The sequence below is a fragment of the Engraulis encrasicolus genome, chromosome 1 (genome assembly GCF_034702125.1).
Source record: "Engraulis encrasicolus isolate BLACKSEA-1 chromosome 1, IST_EnEncr_1.0, whole genome shotgun sequence".
In the NCBI taxonomy this organism is placed as follows: domain Eukaryota; kingdom Metazoa; phylum Chordata; class Actinopteri; order Clupeiformes; family Engraulidae; genus Engraulis; species Engraulis encrasicolus.
The window spans coordinates 28,524,151-28,545,927 of NC_085857.1; the positions used below are offsets into that span (position 1 = coordinate 28,524,151).

The following is a 21,777-nucleotide window of genomic DNA, read 5'->3' on the forward strand; positions in this document are numbered from 1 at the left end:
CTAGTAGTGCCCCACCAAAACTGTCCACTGTAGGGCCCCCCAACCAGGGACGCCGACAGCTTTGGTAAGGCCCAGCACAAAGTCATCTGAAAGGGCCCTCCCCCATCCCAATAGACACAGTGTAAAGAGGACCCAATTCTGCCCCCCCTCTCTCCCTGGGCCCGGGACAACTGTCCCCCCGTCGGCACCCCTGCCCCCATCAGCCCGGCGCACCATGATAAGCACCAGCAGAAATAACTCAAGAGGGCCCTGTGTCTGTATTTTGCCTAGGGCCTACAAAATGGATAGAACTGCCATTGGCACAAAGAAAAAAAAGAAGAGGACCAAAAAAAACCTCTCAAGGCATTACATTACATTTAGCTGCCAACTTATATCCAGAGGGACTTACAGTAAACTATGTAGAGGAGTGGTAATGTGATGAACAGGGGCAATCCCCTTGCCATGAAGCAACCTGGGGTTGGGTGCTGCTACAAAAGGATGTTCATTTGTCACAGATGGAACTACTGAGTGACCTTTCAAAGAATGTCATGCATTGAACTTTCAGTTGGTCTGTCTATAGGCCTCATGTGTAGGTGTGTGTGTGTGTGTTTTTTTTTTTTTTTTTTTTTTTTTTTTTTTGGGGGGGGGGGGGAGGGGGGGTGGATTTAAGGGGAGATTAGGGGTCAATTCCATTATCCAAACTCCCCTCCTCTCTTGTGCTTGTGTGTCCTAATTAAGACCTCACTGACGACAGAAGTTTAATTCAATATCTCGTGGAAGCACAATTCAAAGCTCATTTTATATCTCTTGCAACTGGAATGTTGAATGGGCATAAGTCCCCCAAAAGTTGTTGTGCCGGAGGCTGACAGCAGGGAAACTTTATAGCTTTCTCTACAGGGGTCAGTTTCTCAAAAGAGAAGTTGTTAGCCTGTTAGCAACTTCGGTAGTTGCCAATGGGAAAATGCATGGAAAACAACAAAGTAGCTAATGTAGTAAGCAACTTTGGTTTTGAGAAATTCACGATTCAATTCGGCCTAGTGTCAGCGAAGCACAAGGCCCAGTGTTGCCAGATGTACGTAGTACGATAATCATCGTATTTGTACCATAATTTTGCCCATTTTGTCCTCTGTACGATCAAAAAAACATGATGTACGATAATTTCAGTCGTCATTCAGTTCATTTAAATGCCTTGAAATAACAATTTGGGTCTTGTACAATAATTTCCTCCCCAAAACGATAATTTTAAGGTTTTGGTACGATAATTCAACATTTTCCAACTGACAAGGCCACAAGCACAAGTAGAGGACTAGAGTTTGGGCAATGGAATGGACCCTAGGTGTGTATTGCTTCTTTCACAGAGAGACTCAAGCTCAGCCGTCATGAGGGCTTGCAAGTTAGTCGCAATTACTTCACTTTCACTGCCTTGTCATGTGGCGGCTCGGTTTGCAGGCCAAGAGAGCTCCGTCACAACCATCCCATTCAATATGTTGACAGTAGACCGGGGCCCACCCACAAATACTAGATTGATTTACAGTAAAGATGTATAATTTACGGTTAGTGAAGTGAAAGCCCATTTGGGAAACTCCAACTCCCATTATCATTGTGACACACAGCACACAAGTGAACGCTGCACACACTACACACAACAACATTGCATTTATGCCTCATCCGTGCAAGGGGGCAGGCCCCAGTGGCGCTCCAAGGGAGCAGTGCGGCGGGACGGTACCATGCTCAGGGTACCTCAGTCATGGAGGGTGATGGGGGAGAGCACTGGTTAATTACTCCCCCCACCAACCTGGCGGGTCGGGAGTCGAACCGGCAACCTTTGGGCTACAAGTCTGACGCTCTAACCGCTCACCCATGACTGCCCAGAAAGCTGGTGTGGTGAGAACATACCAGTCACTGATACAATGAGTACAGTAGCACTCCTTAGCCTACCACCCCCTCGTTTACTGTCGTGTTTGCTTGAATTTCTGGGGTCGTCCCGCCTTTATTATGAGAGCACAGTGTCGGGGTAGACAGCAAAACAGTGGGATAGACCCAAACCAAGCCAGGGGGGTACGTTTCTTGAAAGCGTAGTTGCTAGCCAGTTAGCAACTTGGGTAGTTGCCAATGGGACATTGCATTGCAACCAACAAGTAGCTGATGTAGTTAGCAACTACCGTTTTGAGAAATTCACCCCCGATTTTGAATAGTCTTGACATACTGTAGCATGCTGCGCTCCAACACTCCAGATGATGTTTTATTGGGCTATTTTAAGAGCTAATATGACGATCAAGTAGCAAATGTTGAGTATATTCAGAGACGGTCTTAACAAGCAACAGTATCTCTGGTATATTGTACTGCACCATGTTCCAGGCCTACATAAAAATGCCTGGATGATCCATCTAAATAAATATATAAAAAAATAAAAAAATAAAATGAAATTGATGAGGCAAATTGTGTAAGTTAAATTAAAGATGTTTTATTAATCAGTAGAAATCTGTACATCAGACACCTATGTAAACAGCACTTTTGCTTTTCATACCTGAATACTTACAGAAGAATAAATGCTCTCTCTTTTTATTGATTTGAGGATCTGTGTAAAAATAGATTTTTTTTCCTCTGACAAACGTAAAATAAAAACAAACAAAACAAAAAACACTGTCATCTGGCAATTCAATAAACAAACAAAAAAGAGTCTTGTTGGCATCACTAAGAAACAATAAATTACATCCCCTCAAAAAACACAAGCAAGCACATAAGTCTCAGGTTCTAAAAATGAATTAAGAGTCTACAAAAGTGTCCATTTATTTGTTTTCTAATAAGTTTGGGATTTCGTTTGGCATGGTGTGAGGTGGTTAAGGAGTTGCAGGGGCAAGAAAGAGGAATCCATATCTTCTAAAAACAATCTGTGATCATTCATGTTTTTTTTACTTGGATTTGTTAACTCTGAGAAGGTGGTAAATCTATTAATAGAAGAGCCCGATGAATGTATATTACCAGAATAATGAAGCTGTAAGACACTTCTATTAGGAGGTTTACCAGTCACTCGAAGTTCCTTGGTTAGCGGCCAAATCGCCAAGGCCACATGGCACAGCCCTGCTCCCCAAGGCGATGATGTCACAATGGGTCCTCCATTACGTGCTCTGGTTGCCATGGTTTCCTCGGGGAGAACAAGCCCTTCTCTCCTCCAGTGATTAAGGCCACAGAGTAAGAAGGCCATGACTAATCATCAATTAACACTACTAAAACAAAATCCAAAATGTAAAAGTGTTTTAAGTTAAGTCCTTGAGATTCTCTGTTCTACATAAACTTGCCTCACTGGTCCGTCTCAAGATCCTTTCCTTTCCTGGGTAACAATCAGATCCCGTCAGTCAGTCATCATCTGGAACTTGAGGAGCCAATGCAATGCAGTACCCTGGTTTCACCAGTAGGTGGAGGCAAAGTGTCTCTTCATTGTTGTGCCTCCTTTTTTGTCAATGGGCTGGCTTGTTTTCCCATTGTCCCAACCAGCAATTACCAGCAACAGAACCAGCTGGTAGACACTCATCAAGGCTCCTTTCTTACCTCAGTTGTCCCCTTGCGTCTCCTTCGTCCTCCTCCTTACAATGAATAAGAATCAGCAACAGTTGTGGAACAATTGCACACAGGGCCCAAGGGAAAAAAAACAGAGCGGGTCCCCTATACAACTTGCCAAGGTCATAATAGGACCCCCACCACCACTACGGCAGGGCCCTGGGCCAAGGGCCAAAGGCCCTGCTCGCCCCCACCCTATATCTCCGATCATCACAGTCCCAAAGCTTCTATAGGCTTTCCATATTCCCATCCCTTTTCCTCTGCGTTTCTCTCATCCCCTCTCTTCTCTCCTCTTCATCCCCCTCCTCCCAATCATCTTCTCCAGTGACTACCTCTCCTCTCCCTTTCTTTCGCTTTCCATCTCGGTCTCCTCCCACTCGTCCCTTCATCCCTCTCTCCTCTGATCCCTCCCTCTCTCTCCTCCATCGTTAGCCTGGCTCTCACGCAGACCCTTCGAGCTTCGTGCATCTTCGTTAAACTTCGTGAGCTCGCACAACCATCGTGAGAACCAGGTTACTCCATCGTATCCTGCTCTTTGAATGCCACTTCTCCTAATCTCCTTCATCCATCACCCCATTTCTGGAACTCCTCTGTCCTCCTCCTCCTCCTTCTCCAGCTCTCTAAGGGCCTTTCCCAATTGTATTTTTCTACCCCTACCCCTTACCCCTACCCCTACCCCTTACCCCTCCAAACGGAGTCTGCCTGTCCGAACCCCTCCTTTTTGAGGGCTACAAAGCCCTCCCCCTTACCCCTACCCCTCTGCCTTAACGACTATTGGGATACCCCTACCCCTACACAAAATGGAGGGGGAGGGGTAAGAGGTAGGGCCAAGGGGTGAATTGAGATTGGGCCTATTGTCACGAAGCGCCCTGGCTTCCCATCTCTCCCTTCTCCTCGGCTTCTCCTTCTCCTTCTCCTCCCACTCGTCCTTCATCCGTTCCTCCTTCTGTGATGATCTCCTCTTCTTCTTCTTCTTCTTCTTCTTCTTCACCTCCTTCCTCTATTCCTTTCCGTTCTTGTCCTCCTCCTTCTCCTCCTCCTGTCCTGCGCTCCTTAAGAGCCGCCAGCAGCACCTATGAGCGGGAGAGAGCGAGAAAGAGAGAGAGAGAGAGGGGGGGGGGATGAATTTGACTGAAATATCCACAGAAGTAATTGAAACTTAAAAAAACGTGCCGCATCGATTATGGAACTTGCCGCATTGAATTGAATTGTCCATGCCCCACATTGCATTGCATTGCCGAATCGATTATTGTTGACACCACTGATAGACAGTACCTTGAGCACGGTGTTCTCCGCCAGTAGGCCCTTCGAGGCCTCTGCCAGCTCCTGCAGCCTCCTGACGGCCTCCCCCAGCTCGCGGCTCTTCTCCCTCCTCCTCTCCTCCAGCTCGTCCCCTCGCCTCCTCAGCTCCCCGTTCTCCGTAACTAGCGCCCGCGCCTGGAGAGCAGCAGTGTTAGTTATTATTATCACATGTTTACTACGCCGTGGGCAGCCTTGGTCTAATGGTTAGGGAGGTGGACTTGAATTCAGGGGGTTGCAAGTTGGAATCCCACCCTTCAAGTTTTGGCAAAGGACGCGCTCAACTTCTTGGAAAAACGAAAGTCTTTGGGTGCGCGATAAAATGTATCAACTTAAGGAAGAAAAAATCCGCACTCACAAACTGCGTCTCATTATTTATTTATATTACCACCATGTCCAAAAAGCAAAGGCGTTTCGGCTATCAAGCCTTCATCAGTGCGAGGTACCACTTGATAGCCGATACGCGTTTGCTTTTTGGACATGGTGGTAATATAAATAAATAAGACGCAGTTTGTGAGTGCGGATTTTTTCTTCCTTAAGTGGAATCCCACCCTTACCTCTCCCTATACCTCCATTCTACCGCCAAACTCTGCAAGTTGGCAGATGCATGCACATAGGGATTTGCCCACATGATGGACTAATAATACATATTTTCACATGCAACCACAAAACCAAGTATTGGGGGCAAAAACGGGTGCAAGCTCATAAAGAACTTTTGAGATATTGAGACAGCAGACAGTATTACTATACTGAAAGACAGTATTAGTAACAGATGGCTTTTACTCAAAGTCTAGGGGCTGGCCCCAAGTAAAGTGCCGTACAGGAAATGACCTCACCTGCAGGGCCAGTGCTCGTCGCTCGCGCCACACGGCGGCCAGCTGTTCGGACAGGCGCCCGCGGGCGCGGTGCAGGGCTCGCACCTCGCCACGCAGGGCACGCACCTCCGCCTGCAGCAGAGAGGGGACGCCGTGGAATGAGGAGGACGACGCGGACGAGGAGAAAGAAGAAGAGGAGGACGACGAAGAGGAAGACATGGAGAACGGAGATCGGAGGAAGGAAGTAGGGTCATCGCTGTCCGCTGTTGTTCCGGGGTGATGGGGGTCTTGGTCTGGCGTAGGGGCGCCGTGTGTGTGGTCCTTGTGGTCGTATTCGGAGGTGTGTGAGAGGATGAAGCGCAGCAGGTTGGGGAGGGTGAAGCGCGAGTCGTCAGGGAACTTCACACTCTGGTGTTTCCTGAGAAAGAGAGAGAAAGAGAAAGAGAGAGAACGTGAGCAAGGTTTTGTGCCTTATTTGCCAATAGTACAGTGGAGACATGACGGGAAGAGAGCGCGCGAGAGAGAGACGGGGTAGGGTCGGGAAATTACCCAACCCAGGGTCTCCATGGAGAGAAAGAAAGAAACAAACAAAGAAAGAAAGAAACAAACAAACAAACAAAAAAGAAAAATGGAGGAAAGGAAAGATGAATGACGTGACAAAGAAACAGAGAAAACTTCTCACCTGTGTCTGGGGAAGAGCAGGATGGTGGGGAAGTGGTCCACCATGAGCTCCCAGGGCAGGTCGTTATTGGCAACATTCACCCTGGCAACCACAACAGCACATAAACAAACCATCGGCACAAAAAAAACACAAAGGGGAAAAACAACAGTTATAAACAAAAGCTAATTTTTGCCACAGCAAGTTTCAAATGTCCTTTCAGCGAACGTGTATCTGCATCACATGTACTTAATGTTATGCACCTTCACATGAAATATGACATATTTTGTAATGGAATCTTAGAAAATACATTTGCAATACAATGAAGTTATATTCAAGGGACCTAAAGAAGGTGGGGTCTGTTTTAAAGGTGGCTGCCTTCACTATAGGCATGAAGTGCAGGCCCTCAGAGGACTTTTACGGCCCTCGGATGAATTTGAAGTGGACCCTCGAATGAAAAAGGTTCCCCACTCCTGCTGTAAAGCATAGAATTTACTCTCAGAATCGTAACCCAAATTGCACTTGGGCCTACTTGCTGGCCTGTTTTCATGTGATCTGTCTCATTTTTTAGCCTTATGCCACCGCAAATATACTGAAGCCCTCGAAGGTACGATATCACTGATATAGATGATTTAGAGGGGGGCGCTGTGGCGCAGCGCGCTAAGCCCCCCATATTTGGGCTTGCCAGGTTAGAATCCGGCCTGGGTCATTTCCTAGCCCTACCCTGTCTCTCTCTCCCAGTCATTTCCTGTCCTCTCTTCACTGTCACTATCAAATGAAGACATAAAAAGCCTCCCAAAAAATAAAAAAAAACTATAGATTATGACTTAGATCGGACTGAGGGAGCGTCTTACCTGGCTACGATGAACCTGCTGTTAGACTGCAGGAGGCGGGCCAGCTGGATGAGGACATGATTGAGAACACTGCAGAATCCACACCAGGTAGTGTAGTACAGCAGCAACACATCCTGAGGAGATGGGGAGAGAGAGAGAGAGAGAGAGAGAGAGAGAGAGAGAGAGGGAAAGAGAGAGAGAGAAAGAGAGATTCGAAATGTCTTTATTTAGAACCGTTTACCAATCATACATTATAATGACCACATATACAATCCCACGTCCCACCTTTATATTTTCATTGTCAGCTCACCACCCTCCGCTACCCCACTAAACATTTGAAAACTTAAATATACATCATCAAAACTTCAGCCTACATCATTAATGTCAGGGAGTGGCAGAGAGAGAGAGAGAGAGAGAGAGAGAGAGAGAGAGAGAGAGAGAGAGAGAGAGAGAGAGAGAGAGAGAGAGAATAGATGTGAGGGGCTAGGGGGAAGGAAAGATGGAGATGGTGAGAGGAAAGAAAGGAAAATGCATTTGGTCACAGAGCACTCTCTTAAGTGTTGGATTAACACTTCATTTTTCATTGTGTTCACTTCTTACCCGTTTAGGGTCCATGACGATCTCCAGGAAGGTGTCAGTGGTCACTTCCTGAATGAGGGATTGTGGGAGTTGTGGTCTTTTGTCCCCCACCAGATGCCTCTTAAGATGGCTGTGTGTTGTGCTGAAGTTCCGGATAAAAGGCTCTGAAGAGTGGAAAAAAGGAACAGAAACAAAAGGAACAGGATAATGAAATAGTTAGCATTGGTGTCAACAATAATCGATTCGGCAATGCAATGCAATGCGGCAAGTTCCAGAATCGATGCGGCAAATTTTTTAAAGTTTCAATCACTTCCGTGGATATTTCAGGAGCAAATGAATGTTAAATTAAATAAAAGCACTTCAAAGCGTTGAAAACGGCAAGACTGATACAGAAAGCAGCCAATAAAATGTTGCTCAGTATCTGACTACTTGTATTGCCTCATCATGACTGATGAAACATTTGCTTTGCTTTCAGTAGAAATGTAATGCATTGCAATGCATTGTTGAATTGAATCGAATCGCTACCTCCCGAAACGTAATCGAATCGTGAGGGCAGTGCCAATGCACACCACTAATAGTAAGGGGATGGCTATACGAGTTGTCATTCATAAGGAACAACAAGAGAACACAAAATCTCCTTTTCTTAAATGTTTTACAGAAACCAAACCATGCTTCGGTCACATATTTGCTAAGACCGATATGTACGACATCAATATCCTGGTGAATGAGGAGTAAGAGAAAAGACATTTTTGGGTCCCACTTTCATACCTAGTGATTTGGTAAAGCTTGAAGATTTGAAGAGGAAATGGGGAGGAAGGATGGAAGGAGGAAGGATGAAGGGAGGATGAAGAGGGAAACAAAAGAAAAGAAAGAGAGAGAGAATAAGACATTTTTTGCCACACATTAATACCTAGTGAATCTCTGAGGCTTCCCCGGTGATCCAGCACGTAGTGCGTCTCGTCCTGTAGATCCACGATGGCGGCGAAGGTGCGCCCGCTGAAGTCGCTCCGGTTGTGCTTGCCGTGGCTCCCCTCCTTCGCCACCGCCCCCAGCCGCGCCGCCAGCTCCCAGTGCAGGTGCGAGTCCAGCAGGTAGAACCGCAGCGTCTTATTGGTCCGGCAACGCAGCCCCACGATCCCGTCCAGGGGACAGTCTTCCGCCTCAAGCGCTTCCCCCTCCGGCGAAAGCAGAGTGGAGGATGATGAGGAAGAGGAAGAAGAAGAGGAAGAAAAAGAGCGAGGCGGCTTGTTCAAGGAGTCTGGAGGCGGCTGCCGCGTCGAGGCGTTCGACGACGTGGAGGATGACGTTGTAGTAGTGTTGGTGGTCGATGGGTAGGTGTAGTTGCCCGGCCGGTGCAGCAGGGGGCGACAGCAGGCGCTGTAGTGGCTGAAGGGGCTGTAAGCGTTCCTCAGGTGGCTGCAGGTGGGGGCCAGGAGGACGGGCAGCGGGGGCGAGTGCGTCTGGGCGTGCTGGGTGAGCCGCGTGCCCGATGCCGACAGGTGGCGCAGGTAGGACTCCAGCGCCGCCTCCAGCTCCAGAACGGAACACCTCGCCGACGCTGCCGACCCACCACCACCACCACCATTACCACGGTTACCACCACCCTGGTAACCAATGTCACCACGGTTACCATCCCCACCATCATTGACTCCTGAGCTCTCTGTCCTTGTTCCATCCAGGGAAGACAGGTTGGAGGAGGAGGAGGAGGAGGAGGAGGAGGCGGAGGCGGAGGAAGGCGTTGACGAAGGTCCCTCGGAGCGGTTCAGGCAGAGCTCGCACACGTTCTGGCCAGAACCGGACACGGAGCTCCAGCCGGGAAGCATGAGGCTGTTGCAGCAGAGTGGGCCAGAAGAACCAGGACGGGGGGCTCTGGACTGGGATGATGAGGAGGAAGAAGAGGGGTCTGGGGTCCGTGGGGGAACGTCGCTCTCGCGGCAGGAGTGGTAGCGCACGGCAATGTCCGCCATCTGAGAGGAGATGACATCAGAATTTGACAGCATTGACATCAGCATTTACTGTACACAGAATTTCTTTTTTTAAAGTATTTTTTGGGGCTCTATTATTACAGGACAGTATGAGAGTAGACAGGAAATTATTTGGAGAGAGAGATGGGGTAGGGCCAGGAAATTACCCTGGCTGGACTCAAACCGGGGTCCCAAATGTGGGGGGCTTAGCGCGCTGCACCACAGTGCCCCCCCTGTACATACAATTTCATTCAAAGAAATTTAGGTGTGAGAGTGGTTCATGAGGGATGGCCAATGATCTTTGAAGAATTTAGAACGTGTTGGCACTAGGGCCGACTTCAGGCAACTCCACAGGCCGACAAGGATTGACCTTAGTATAAAAACCCTTTATTAATCCATGGGCATTGTTACAAAGATAAAACCGCGGTTTTAAAACACACTCTAAATGAAAGGACTTTAGTCTTCTTACTTCAAGAGCACCCACACAGTTTGGAGTTTACTAATTTGGAGAACAAGAGCGCTCAGTCAACCTTTTCTGTTTGATCTTTGAAGAATACCTGGAGGACCTTCTGTTGTTACAGCACAAGCAAGATACATTTTTGCGCTCTGGGGTGGTTTTTGGTTGGCCTTCACTGACTATGCTTTTAATCAGTCTTGTGGTGGTTTCGTAACTGTACCACTCTTGAAACCACAAAAAGTGCATCAGTCAATAAGATTCCAAAGTGTTTTTGATTTGGCAACCTTACCCGATTTAAAACTTACTTGACTTTTAGACGACCTGATTGAACTACGTAGGATGGCAATATAAGCCAGTCCTTGATGGCTTAAGCATTTTTGTTTACCGATTTCCTGATTTCTCTTTTCCTAAAACCTGATTGGCCATTAGATACCAAAGTGGGCGGGTGCTGACCTGGTGGTGCAGCGGGTGATTGGGCCGCAGCGGGTCATGTGGCAGGAAGAGCAGCAGGGCCGGCCCCTTGAGCAGCTCCTGCTGCAGGCTGCGGCTCTTGGCCCCGCTGGAGGGCAGCCAGGGCAGCAGGCTCTCGCGCTGGGAGAACACCCAGCCGCAGATCTCCTCCGCCGTGAAGTTACGCTCCCACCGCGGGAAGATCTGATAGGGGAGATGGGGGGAAAATAATAATTATTTATTACACAGGAAATGTTAAATCTAACAGAAATGTGGAGGACATGTAGAGGTACAGTAAGAGTGCGGCTGCAGAGGTCCATCATGAAATGAATGCCAGTGTCTCACCAGAGAGGAGTTGAAGTGCCTGTGGAGATACACGGTCTCGTCCTGTTGGACAGAGATGGCCCCCGCCACCTCTTTATTGGTCACCACACCAAAACGCACCACCCCCTGAAAATCTGGACCAATCAGGGAGCAGCAAAGAAGGACAACACAATTTAGTTTTTTTTAACTGTCCTAGTGTCAAGTCATGTCACGTTCTCACCTCTTTTGAAGGCTTAGTTGCTGTGTAAGGTTGTGATATGGTTGTGATATGGTTGTGATATGGTTGTGTGATGAAAGTGTGTCATGTCATGTGGTGTTCTCACCTCTCTTGAGGGCCTGCAGGGCTGAGGAGAGGAAGGTGACGTAACCAGGAGGCTGAGGGGAGGAGTTGAACTCAAAGAAGCCCACCACACCAGTCTGGATAGACGGGCAGAGAGAGAGATAGAGAGAGCAAGAGGGAGAGAGATTTTTAAAGGCGCTTTATTTTAACAACCAGAAAATATCCCATTTACAAACCCATACTACACAATCAAATCATGTAAAGAAAAAAACAAACCCAGAGTGAGAGAGAGAGAGAGAGAGAGAGAGAGAGAGAGAGAGAGAGAGAGAGAGAGAGAGAGACAATATGATACTTTATTCAAAAGCCCTTATAAAAAATTACAGTGACACCAAGCAAATGGAAATCTAAGTAAAGAAAAAAAAAATTCACATCCCCATCTCTCACGGATCATAGTCAATGATCAATGATGGGACTGTAACCATTACACTGTAAAAAAAAAAAGCTGTGAGTAGCTTGTAATGTAATGTACTTTAGTGTAATGTAATGTACTTTACTCTCAATTGTATGTGTTTAAGTCAGACACCCTGACAAGACAGACCATGAGGTACCTTTGGGGCTTTTTAAATGTTCCATTGTTGCTCCTGTCAACAAGTGGCCTAGATCAGTCAGCGACAATACCGCGAGTCGGAATGGTGGAGACTCCTATTGTTCTCACACCGCTTTACACAAATGACTTAGGGGCAGCTTAGCAGCATGCAAATACTCAGACGCACTGCGCACATATCGTACGCACACACATGTACACATACGTACACACACGGACACACATACGTACACACACGCACAAACACAATAGCGACCTTGGGTTCCTTGAAAGGCACTACATAGAACAAAGTTATTATTATTATCGTCATTATTATTAAAATTAAAGAAAGAAAGAAAGACAGAAAGAAAGAAAGAAAGAAAGAAAGAAAGAAAGAAAGAAAGAAAGAGAGAGAGAGAGAGAGAGAGAGAGAGAGAGAGAGTGAATTATGCTAAAAATCTCTCTTTTAACTCTAAATGCTTTAACAACACAACACTAAATGGTCATTGGTCATTGGACAATAAACTTAAGAGATAGACAAACAGAGAGAGAGAGAGAGAGAGAGAGAGAGATACAGAGAGAGAGACAGAGAGAGAGAGACAGAGAGAGAGAGACAGAGACAGAGAGACAGAGAGACACAGGGAGAAGCAAACTATTCGCAGTTTGCAGAGGACAACAACACCACATCATATTACTCACCAAACTAGTTTGCCAGGTCAGGAGCTTTGTTGTGTACAGTATTGTGTGGGTGTTCAAGCTAGTGGTCTTATCTTTCTGCATCACTGCACCACCGCCGCAATGGGTCATGTACTAATACACCCCTGTTTCTTAACCCATTGAGGCCTCAGCCACCTGCAAAAAAAAACGCCTGCTAAATACCTAAGCCCTCAGCCTATAAAAACCTAAATATCTCAACCTCCACAGCACATAAAAACGTGAATTAGAGTGTGCATTAGATTAGAATGTGTTCATTAAGCTCTAACAGACCCAGAATTTTCTTCTTTTTAAAAAAAAATCAAAAATGTCATGAGCCTGAATTCTGTGTCTATGTCATTCCAGGCGCCTAGGTCAATGCAGCCTATATAACGCAGCATCCAGCATCAATGGGTTTCACTGATGGGTCGGGACCCGAAGGTGGGTCGCGGAGCTGTGGTGTAAAAGTGTATTAACTCACCCTTTAACTGGCAGTCACAAACCTGAGACAATATTTGAATACATGACTGTCATGTCAGAGAGAGAGCGAGAGAAACATTGTTGATACTCTTCTTCAGTAGTTACAGTAAATTACATTACATTGCACTTAGCTGACACTTTCATTTATTCAAAGCGACTTACAACTATTCTTTTTCAGGGTATTGGTTACAGGCCCTGGAGCAGTGTGGGTTATAGGTGCCTTGCTCGAGGGCACTTCAGCCTTGGATGGACATGTAGGGAGAGGTCAGGGGGGATTCAAACCGGCAACCCCTAGATTGTAAGACCAACTCTCTAACCACTAGGCCACAGCTGCCCCACCACTAGGCCACCGCTGCCCCGTAATTGATAGACATGTTGAAATGCATGTTTATACTGTATTTTTATGATAAGAATTAATTGAACTTGAACACTAATACGGTCAATATACCTACGGTATGTCACATGCAAACACTCCTGAAAGCAACCCAGTTTCGACGATGAAACAAAACAAAAAAACTGGGTCACTCACAACACAATGACCGTGGAAAACTGTGGATCTCAAGAGTATTCCAGTTAAGAACCACCGCTATTCACTGCACCTGACCAAGCCTTGGATGGACATGGTATAAATACAGCTTATTGAATGCCATGATTTTATTTGCAGTTAAAGGAGTATGCCACTATTTTGGTACTTAAAGGATAGTTCCGGCGTAAAATGAAAGTTTCACCATCGCTTTCCCATGCCACATAATGTATCTAATGATGAGCCATTCCGGGCAATGCCGCGCCGTTATGGAGTTAGCTAATTTTAAGCTTTTTGGTGAAAAACGCAGCCAACGCATCACGGCGGGGCCAATTATAAACCTATTCTTTTCTGATGTTTCCCCGCTATAAACAACTTCAAAAACGCTACACACTTCATCACAAAGGTCTCGTCAATCAAACCGAGGCACAGAGAATGTCATCGGACCACACAATCTTTCACTGGCCAGTGTTTTCAGAGGTGTCTCACTGTTGCAACTCTCTGACCCGGATGCCAGGGCGCGCGAGGTCAGAAGGACCATTACGCAACGGAGGAGGGCTGGAGGAATTTATAAAGTCGTACTAGAAGTACTCTTACAGATGTAAGTACACCACCAGTGGTGTGTTATTACAAAGCTGAATCCATGTTATATTATACCGTGTTGCAATTACTTTGTAAGAGTAGTCTGCCTACCTGTACTCTCCATGCAACTCTTCAAATCTGCTGCCTGCACACACGGTAGTAGCGATCCCTCCGGGTTTTTACGCCAGTTTCGTCCACTTCTAATGCTATTAGCCATTCCCGTAATATGGCTGGTTTAGACAGTGGCAGTCGGTGAAAACAGTCGGGGTTCCAGCTTTTCATTTTACGGTCGTAGCCGGTGCGAACCGCGGACCATGTTTAGCCTACCTAGCCACCTGATTGAGTAGCCTGCATCCGGGTCAGAGAGTTGCAACAGTGAGACACCTCTGAAAACACTGGCCAGTGAAAGATTGTGTGGTCCGATGACATTCTCTGTGCCTCGGTTTGATTGACGAGACCTTTGTGATGAAGTGTGTAGCGTTTTTGAAGTTGTTTATAGCGGGGAAACATCAGAAAAGAATAGGTTTATAATTGGCCCCGCCGTGATGCGTTGGCTGCGTTTTTCACCAAAAAGCTTAAAATAAGCTAACTCCATAACGGCGCGGCATTGCCCGGAATGGCTCATCATTAGATACATTATGTGGCATGGGAAAGCGATGGTGAAACTTTCATTTTACGCCGGAACTATCCTTTAATACAGTTAAAATCGTTGGCTGGGGTTTATAAAGGTGGTAAAGTGTCTTATTTTTCATGTTAAGCCTTGTCTTGCTTTAAGACAAGTTAAAAGAGGGAGCATGTCGCTAAGCTAGTGAAAGTCAATGGATCCGTTTAGCATGCTACAATGCTACACGGATCCATTGACTTTCACTAGCTTAGCGACATATTCCCTCTTTTAACTTATCTTAAAGCAAGACAACGCTTAACATGAAAAATAAGACACTTTACCACCTATATAAACCCCAGCCAACGATTTTAACTGTATTAAGCCCCAAAATAGTGGCATACTCCTTTAAGCATATTGCATCCTGTGTTCTGCTTTTTTTGCACATCTTTGAAACGTAACACGAGGCACTGTGTTGTTTTTGAAAAAAAAAAACATCTACAATGCCTACACGAAGAACATTCACTTAAACCCTTTCCCTCTCTCTCTCTTACTAATAGAGGTGAAAGATTTTGTTCTAGTGTTCTCAGATCCAGCTAGATTGCCTTGAAGAGAATGCCTGCCAGATAATAGCTGGATTATTTGCCAAGTGGGTCTTATATAATAATGAAATCGTGAGTGGTGATTTCAAGGCACAGTAACTGCCGTTTCTAGCCAACTTCACATTACCTTCAAAAGCTTTCTTTCAAAACCGTCCAAAAACAATCCCCACAAAAGAGTGGAGTCTGGTTACTTGGTAGAACAGGCTTTCTACAGCATCTGGTTTTAAAAAAACAAAAAAACAAAGATGCCCTTCTTTCAAATTTGATCTACAAGGAGAGATGGAGACCAAGGAGAGAGGGAGAACAAAAGAGGCGGATGTAGCCGTTCTAAACTTCTTGGAACACACAGCTCCCGTGTTGACATCAAGTCGTTATTAGTAAACACAAGGTATAAATGGTACAGACAGGACAAGTACGTACCTCGTGGTAGGAGAGGAAGTCTCTGAGTACGGCCCTGGAGGGCAGGTAAGTCAGAGGGTTGATGACCTTCTGGATGAACCTCTCTAGGTAGAGAGCAGTGAAGGGACCCTTATAGTCTATGGGCCCGAACCTGGAGGAGAGAGAGAGAGAGAGAGAGAGAGAGAGAGAGAGAGAGAGAGAGAGAGAGAGAGAGAGAGAGAGAGAGAGAGAGAGAGAGAGAGAGAGATACAGAGACAGAGACAGAGACAGAGAGACAGATACAGAGACAGAGACAGAGAGGGACAGAGAAAGGAAGAAAGAAAGAAAGAAAGAAAGAAAGAAAGAAAGAAAGAAAAAGCAAAAAATCCAGAAAACAGAAATACGATGGGTGAGGCGTGGAAGGAGGGAGAGTTGGACACATGGACATTTTGATGCATGTACGTGTGCAAATACAGTATGTAGGAGCTCAAACAAATTATACAGTCAGCCCAATCGTCTGTTGCATAACAGGGTACAGGTAGACATTCTTGTATATCAAATCAACCGGTTCAGCTGTTGCTGCTCCACCTATGGAACCGGTTATCATTTGCTAAAAATAAACGCATTACACCCATTTGACTCAGGGTCCATCCTCCTTGCAGCATCTGGACATCTTGGTGCGTAGGCGTGTGTGTCTGTGTTTGTAGGCAGGAGAAAGAAAGAAAGAAAGAAAGTGTGTGTGTGTGTGTGTGTGTGTGTGTGTGTGTGTGTGTGTGTGTGTGTGTGTGTGTGTGTGTGTGTGTGTGTGTGTGTGTGTGTGTGTGTACCTCCTGTAGTAAAGGTGCATGATGGGGTATTGGTAGAAGTTTTTCTGCCGTCTGCATCTGCCCTGATTCCACCAGCAGTTTATTGCAACAAACAGCACCTGCAGGAAACGACAGAACACCACATAATGTAGCGCAACAGCATTAATGCTAGTCAAGTGCGACCACAACAATTCCAGGGGTGTGTTTCTCGAAAGTCTAGTTGCTGGCCTGCTAGCAACTTGGGTAGTAACCAATGGGAAATTGCAATGAAAACACAACAAAGAAGCTAACGTAGTTAGCAACTATGGATGAAGTACAAGTAGTCTTACTGATGTCATAACAACACCAGTGGGATGATATATATATATATATATATATATATATATACACACACACTACTTCTACTTGATACAACTCTCAAGAACTGTGTGGTGATGTGAACTACATAGCATCTACACTACCGTTCAAAAGTTTGGGGTCACCTTCATTTTTCCAGTTATTTGTTTGCAATTCAAGTCGCAAACATCTTTTGAATAGCTTGAAATGGAATAATGGAAAGTACTGAACAGCCACAGGTGAAAAAGGGTTTGATTATTGTGATAATGCATGGAACTATTGGAAAGCTCAGTGTCTGCCCTTTCCAATGGTGGGTGTATGACATTTGTTGAGTTGCCACCGCGTCCACAAATTCAAGTCAAAGTAGCTGCATGATTTTCTAGCCATCAGAATGAACCTACTTATGAATGTACGATCCATTGTCTCAGCGATGTTTTACTGTGCAAGCCAGTGCCATACATCGTTGGAGAGTGTAGATTCTCCTCTTTCAAATGATGTGTATATCATCCTGCATTGTATGAATTGACAGGAGGAGCAGACATCAACTTTTGCATGCATGGGGCTCATAGAACTCATGGGCAATTCTAGACCTCATCTCATCCAAGGAATGAATCTGTAGAACCGCAACTGGCTATTATTAATGCCAAAGGAGTCTACACTTTGATTAGTACACCAGACTAGACACTACCTTAGTAAAGGTACACTTTGATTAGTCAAAAGTTAGTGATACATTTTGGTTTGTCTATACAAGTAAATCCATTCAACAGTTACTTTTTCCAATATCAAATTGCTTATTTGTTGCATGCATTATTTTCAAAGAACAGTTACTCTATACACTGACTTTATACCAGAACTGAAATTGAAAAGGAATAAGCTTAACTGTCAGAAAGACGCATTGTGGCAGGAAAATGTGGTGACCCCAAACTTTTGACCAGTAGTGTACATAAAAAACATAAGTACATTCAGGGCTTTAAATGAGCACCTGCCAACTGGCCAGAAGCTGGTGAAAAGAAAAAATACAAGCAACATTGACCCATTAGTTAGTGTGGGTTTGGCTAGTATTCTTACCATCTACTAGCCATTTTGGTTGGTGATGATAACAGTTCATTTAGAACCCTTGTAACATTGTAATGCTACAATGTTACCAGGGCTCATCTACTAGCCATTTTGGCTGGTGATGAAAAAGGTTAATTTAGAGCCCTGTCCAAAGGCTGGTGAAAAAATATTTTGGTCTGGTGGTAGAGAACACCAACTTGCTAGCCACTTTGACCAATTAGCAAGTGTGTGTTTGGCTAGTAAGATAGACATTTTTTTAGTTTAGTTTATTTGATAGGGACAGATGATGCATAACATGTAGGTTGCATAACAACCAAACAGCAAGCATCATAGCATTTATAGCCAAAAGCTAATTTCCAATGCCCGTCCCTAGAAAGGCTTTTAAAACAATACAATAGCAGCAATAACAATAAAACAATAGTATCATAAAAAACAGCCTATACACTCATTCAGTCCAATCATTCATTTTTGAAAACTATCAATCATACTTAAATTTGGTGTATATTCTTCCATCCATCTCATGCATTCACTAAACATCATAGTCACATTTCCTACCAATCCTACATCTGTCCTGTACTTACTGTTATGTATTCTTACACGTTATCACCCACACAATACACACACACGCGCACACACACTCATAAAATCAGCCCCATCCCCCCACCCACCCCCAACTCACACACACCATATCAACTGCCTATCTACTAGCCATTTTGGCAGGTGATGGCAAAAGTTGATTTTGGGCCCTGAATGGAGGGTTATGTTATGCTAACATAATGTAATGGTTACTGGGGCTGAGTTGAGTGGATGGACACCCTCTTGATTTCACATCATGGCAGAGTGGTGACAGATCTTCCAGCCAGCTAGTCACTGGTGCCAAGCACAACAGTTGCACAAACCACACGCCCAGCTGTACACAACGGATGCAAAACACACTAAACAGACAAACATGCAAATACACACACACACACAAGGGAGCAAGCGTGCAAGCAAGGGCACACACACGCGCGCACACACACACACACATACAAGTGAGCATGCACGCGCCGCGCACGCGTGCACACACACACACAAAAACCAGATACAAATGAAGCAGGAGCATTACGACCGCCAGCTGCCTCTGGTCTGGCGCGCACACACACACACCCACCCACACCGACCTCGTCTCCAATGTGTAGTGTGCGCACCAGAGGACCAGCGACACACACACACAGTCTCTCTCTCTCTCTCTCTCTCTCTCTCTCTCTCTCTCTCTCTCTCTCACTCTCTCTCTCTCTCTCTCTCTCTCTCTCTCTCTCTCTCTCTCTCTCTCTCTCTCTCTCTCTCTCTCTCTCTCCTCACCTCGTCTCCGATGCGCTGGGCCACTATCTGCAGCTGGTCCCGGGCCGCCATGGAGTGTGCACACCAGGGGGCGTAGTAGAAGACCAGCGAGACGTCCGCTAGCCCCCGCAGCCGCTCCACCTGCTCCAGCTGACCCAGGTACAGGTCCACCACGGGGGCGTCGCCCGCGAAGAAGCGCACCGGTGCCGGGGCCTGAGCCACCACATTCTTCGCCCGACTGAGGAGGAGAGGAGAGGAGAGGAGAGGAGAGGAGAGGAGAGGAGAGGAGAGCAGAGAGGAGTAGAGTAAAGTAGAGTAAAGTAGAGCAGAGTAGAGCAGAGCAGAGTAGAGTAGAGCAGAGAGGAGTAGAGTAGAGTAGAGTAGAGCAAAGTAGAGCAGAGTAGAGTATAGCAAAGTAGAGCAGAGTAGAGTATAGCAAAGTAGAGTAGAGTAGAGTAGAGCAAAGTAGAGTAGAGTAGAGCAGGGAAGATGATGAGAGAGACAGAGAGAGTGCCAGGTTACATGCTGAACAACTGATTTCGAATTAAGGTCGGATGTGTTGTTGAAAATGTGACAGAACCATGGCAAGGTGCACTCACAAACTACCAACAGGATGTGCTGAGATGTGTTAGTACAGTTCAAACTTCTCTCCACCCAAAACCTTGAGATGTTTACACCTGGTGTTTGATTGGGCCTCTGTTAATTATTGCACCAAACAGTCAAAGCTGGTTATGCTGGTTATTCAGTAAACTACTGGTTTCAACATAAAACTCCCTTCAATATACTGTGAAGGCCATCTACAGAATTTCGAGTTGGAAAAAGATATCAAGTAAATGTGTAGGATTGTGAAGAATGTAGAATGTGCAGAGAACGTACCGTATGCTCTGCCAGTTTTCATTAGAAATTGAAGTTGGCTAAACAATTGCATTGTCCAGTTTGACATCGTCGCACCCTCTTGTGTTCAAACATTCAGCTAGAAGTCTTTTATTTAATGCTGTTCGGGGCTCTTTACTACTAGGACACGTCAGTTGTCACCAACTTGAAGAGTGACAGCAAACAAAACATCAACTAGCAAACATAGCTAATTACTAGATGTTGTGCTCACAAGGACATGCCGACCATAGCCTATTAGTTCTAACTCCCTGCCCAAATAACTATGAAAAGTGCTGAAAACCTGCTGATGTCTAGAAATATCTAGATTATGAGCTGAACTCAACGGAACGAAGATTAGCCTTCTGTCTCTAACGTAGACATGCTATGGGCATGTCACGTCTGTTCAAATCCAGTTTTGTTGACAAAAGATCTGTTACTGTGAGCAGTGCAAAGCAAACTCAACGGAATAAACGCGGATGCAAGGGTGAAAACTCACCTGCAGGTTAATTTGACCGCTAATATGAGGAGTACACCGAGGAGGATGGCTCCACAGAACAAGTCGGGTCTCCGGGCCATCAGTTTCGCCGCCTGCCGGAGATACTCCCTCGAGCGGCGCAGCATTACAGATCGTGCGCCGTCCCTCCCATTTATTCTCCCCGGTGTGCCAACATTTGCCTCGAGGGGGGTGGGAAAGGGCCCGGTCACTCTCGCGAATTGGCCGGGTGACTAGCACAGTGACCCGCCGGTGATATTACAACAACGATCACTCAAATACATATTGGACCAACCTTTCTTCCCCACGTAGTCTTAACACTTCCGCTTAGGTAAAGAACGCAACCCCGGGTAAGGGAAGATCTGCACATATCAAACATTGTACAAACGTTTGTATTGAATGCTTAGTCCATAATCTTAAAACTATGGGGTGATATGACAAGGACTGTTTTACTGGAGCGCTACGCGTAATGTTGCAAGGCCAGTGTCCAAAATATTACACAAATAAGTCTTGATATTCAAAAAACGAACCTCTTCTTTGTACACAGACCCTAATGCGGCGCAGACGTCACACCATTCATGCTGTAGGAGGTGGTTCTGTCAGCAGGTGGCGTGCTTGTCTTCACAGAAATGAATGGCATCGTAGGCTAGGCCTACTGTCTATTATATATAGACTAATGCCTATACATTTCAAAAGAGCGCTTAATGGTGCCAAAATAAATATCGAACTTTGTTAGTTTTGCTGACTTTTACTGCTGTATGTTTTGTCCCTTAAAAACTAAGTTGGTATGCATTTTGTGTTATGTCTGCATGTGTTTTTACTAGCTGTTACACCACTGTGATTTATTGGGGCAGCATTTACATGAAGTTGTCATCTTCTATATTTTGTGGTCTAAGTAGAAGGCTGGTCTTTGTTTGATAGGTCACCTGACTGGCAGCCTCAAAATAGTTCACGTTGACAATGTGCTTGTCATTCATACACAGCTGACTAGGCCTTTGCGGACAGATTTGTCATGAGAGTGTGGGTGACATGTGTAAGGTAGCCTATGGCTACAACAGTAAATAATAATAAACATAAAACCAACACAATTCCGCTTTAACAACTTGGGACAGATGTGTTATGTGCATGCTCATCGTAGCCTACGGCCAGGCTATATGCGCCTGAGATGCCTGCACAGTGAGTTGGTGCCTCTGTGTGAAATGTGTGGGGGTGTCTCTGCTGTTGACGGAATCGGATGCCACTACCAGAAACCGCC

The 21,777-nt window shown here is 45.7% G+C and overlaps 1 protein-coding gene across 1 annotated transcript; it reads right to left on the reverse strand.

The window, feature by feature from the left end:
- Positions 1-2,429: 2,429 nt before the first annotated feature.
- Positions 2,430-20,848, reverse strand: txndc11 (thioredoxin domain containing 11). The gene is made up of 14 exons (XM_063199687.1): positions 20,526-20,848; positions 19,178-19,394; positions 16,466-16,563; positions 15,681-15,810; positions 11,240-11,333; positions 10,938-11,050; positions 10,596-10,796; positions 8,632-9,688; positions 7,743-7,885; positions 7,164-7,276; positions 6,334-6,414; positions 5,673-6,069; positions 4,813-4,974; positions 2,430-4,610 (listed from the first exon to the last, which is right to left on the reverse strand). The coding sequence occupies exons 1-14, from the start codon at positions 20,648-20,650 to the stop codon at positions 4,395-4,397; spliced, it is 3,147 nt and encodes a 1,048-aa protein (XP_063055757.1). The 5' UTR covers positions 20,651-20,848; the 3' UTR covers positions 2,430-4,394.
- Positions 20,849-21,777: the final 929 nt, after the last annotated feature.

What these genes read in the sequence shown, in the direction of transcription:
- txndc11 (XM_063199687.1), bottom strand. Translation starts at nt 20,650, where the DNA reads ATGCTGCGCCGCTCGAGGGAGTATCTCCGGCAGGCGGCGAAACTGATG. An exon ending in TCGTCATGGACCCTAAACGG is followed by an intron (nt 7,277 to 7,742) that starts GTAAGAAGTGAA and finishes CCATCTCCTCAG; the next exon opens with GATGTGTTGCTGCTGTACTA. An exon ending in CGGAGAACACCGTGCTCAAG is followed by an intron (nt 4,611 to 4,812) that starts GTACTGTCTATC and finishes TCCCGCTCATAG; the next exon opens with GTGCTGCTGGCGGCTCTTAA.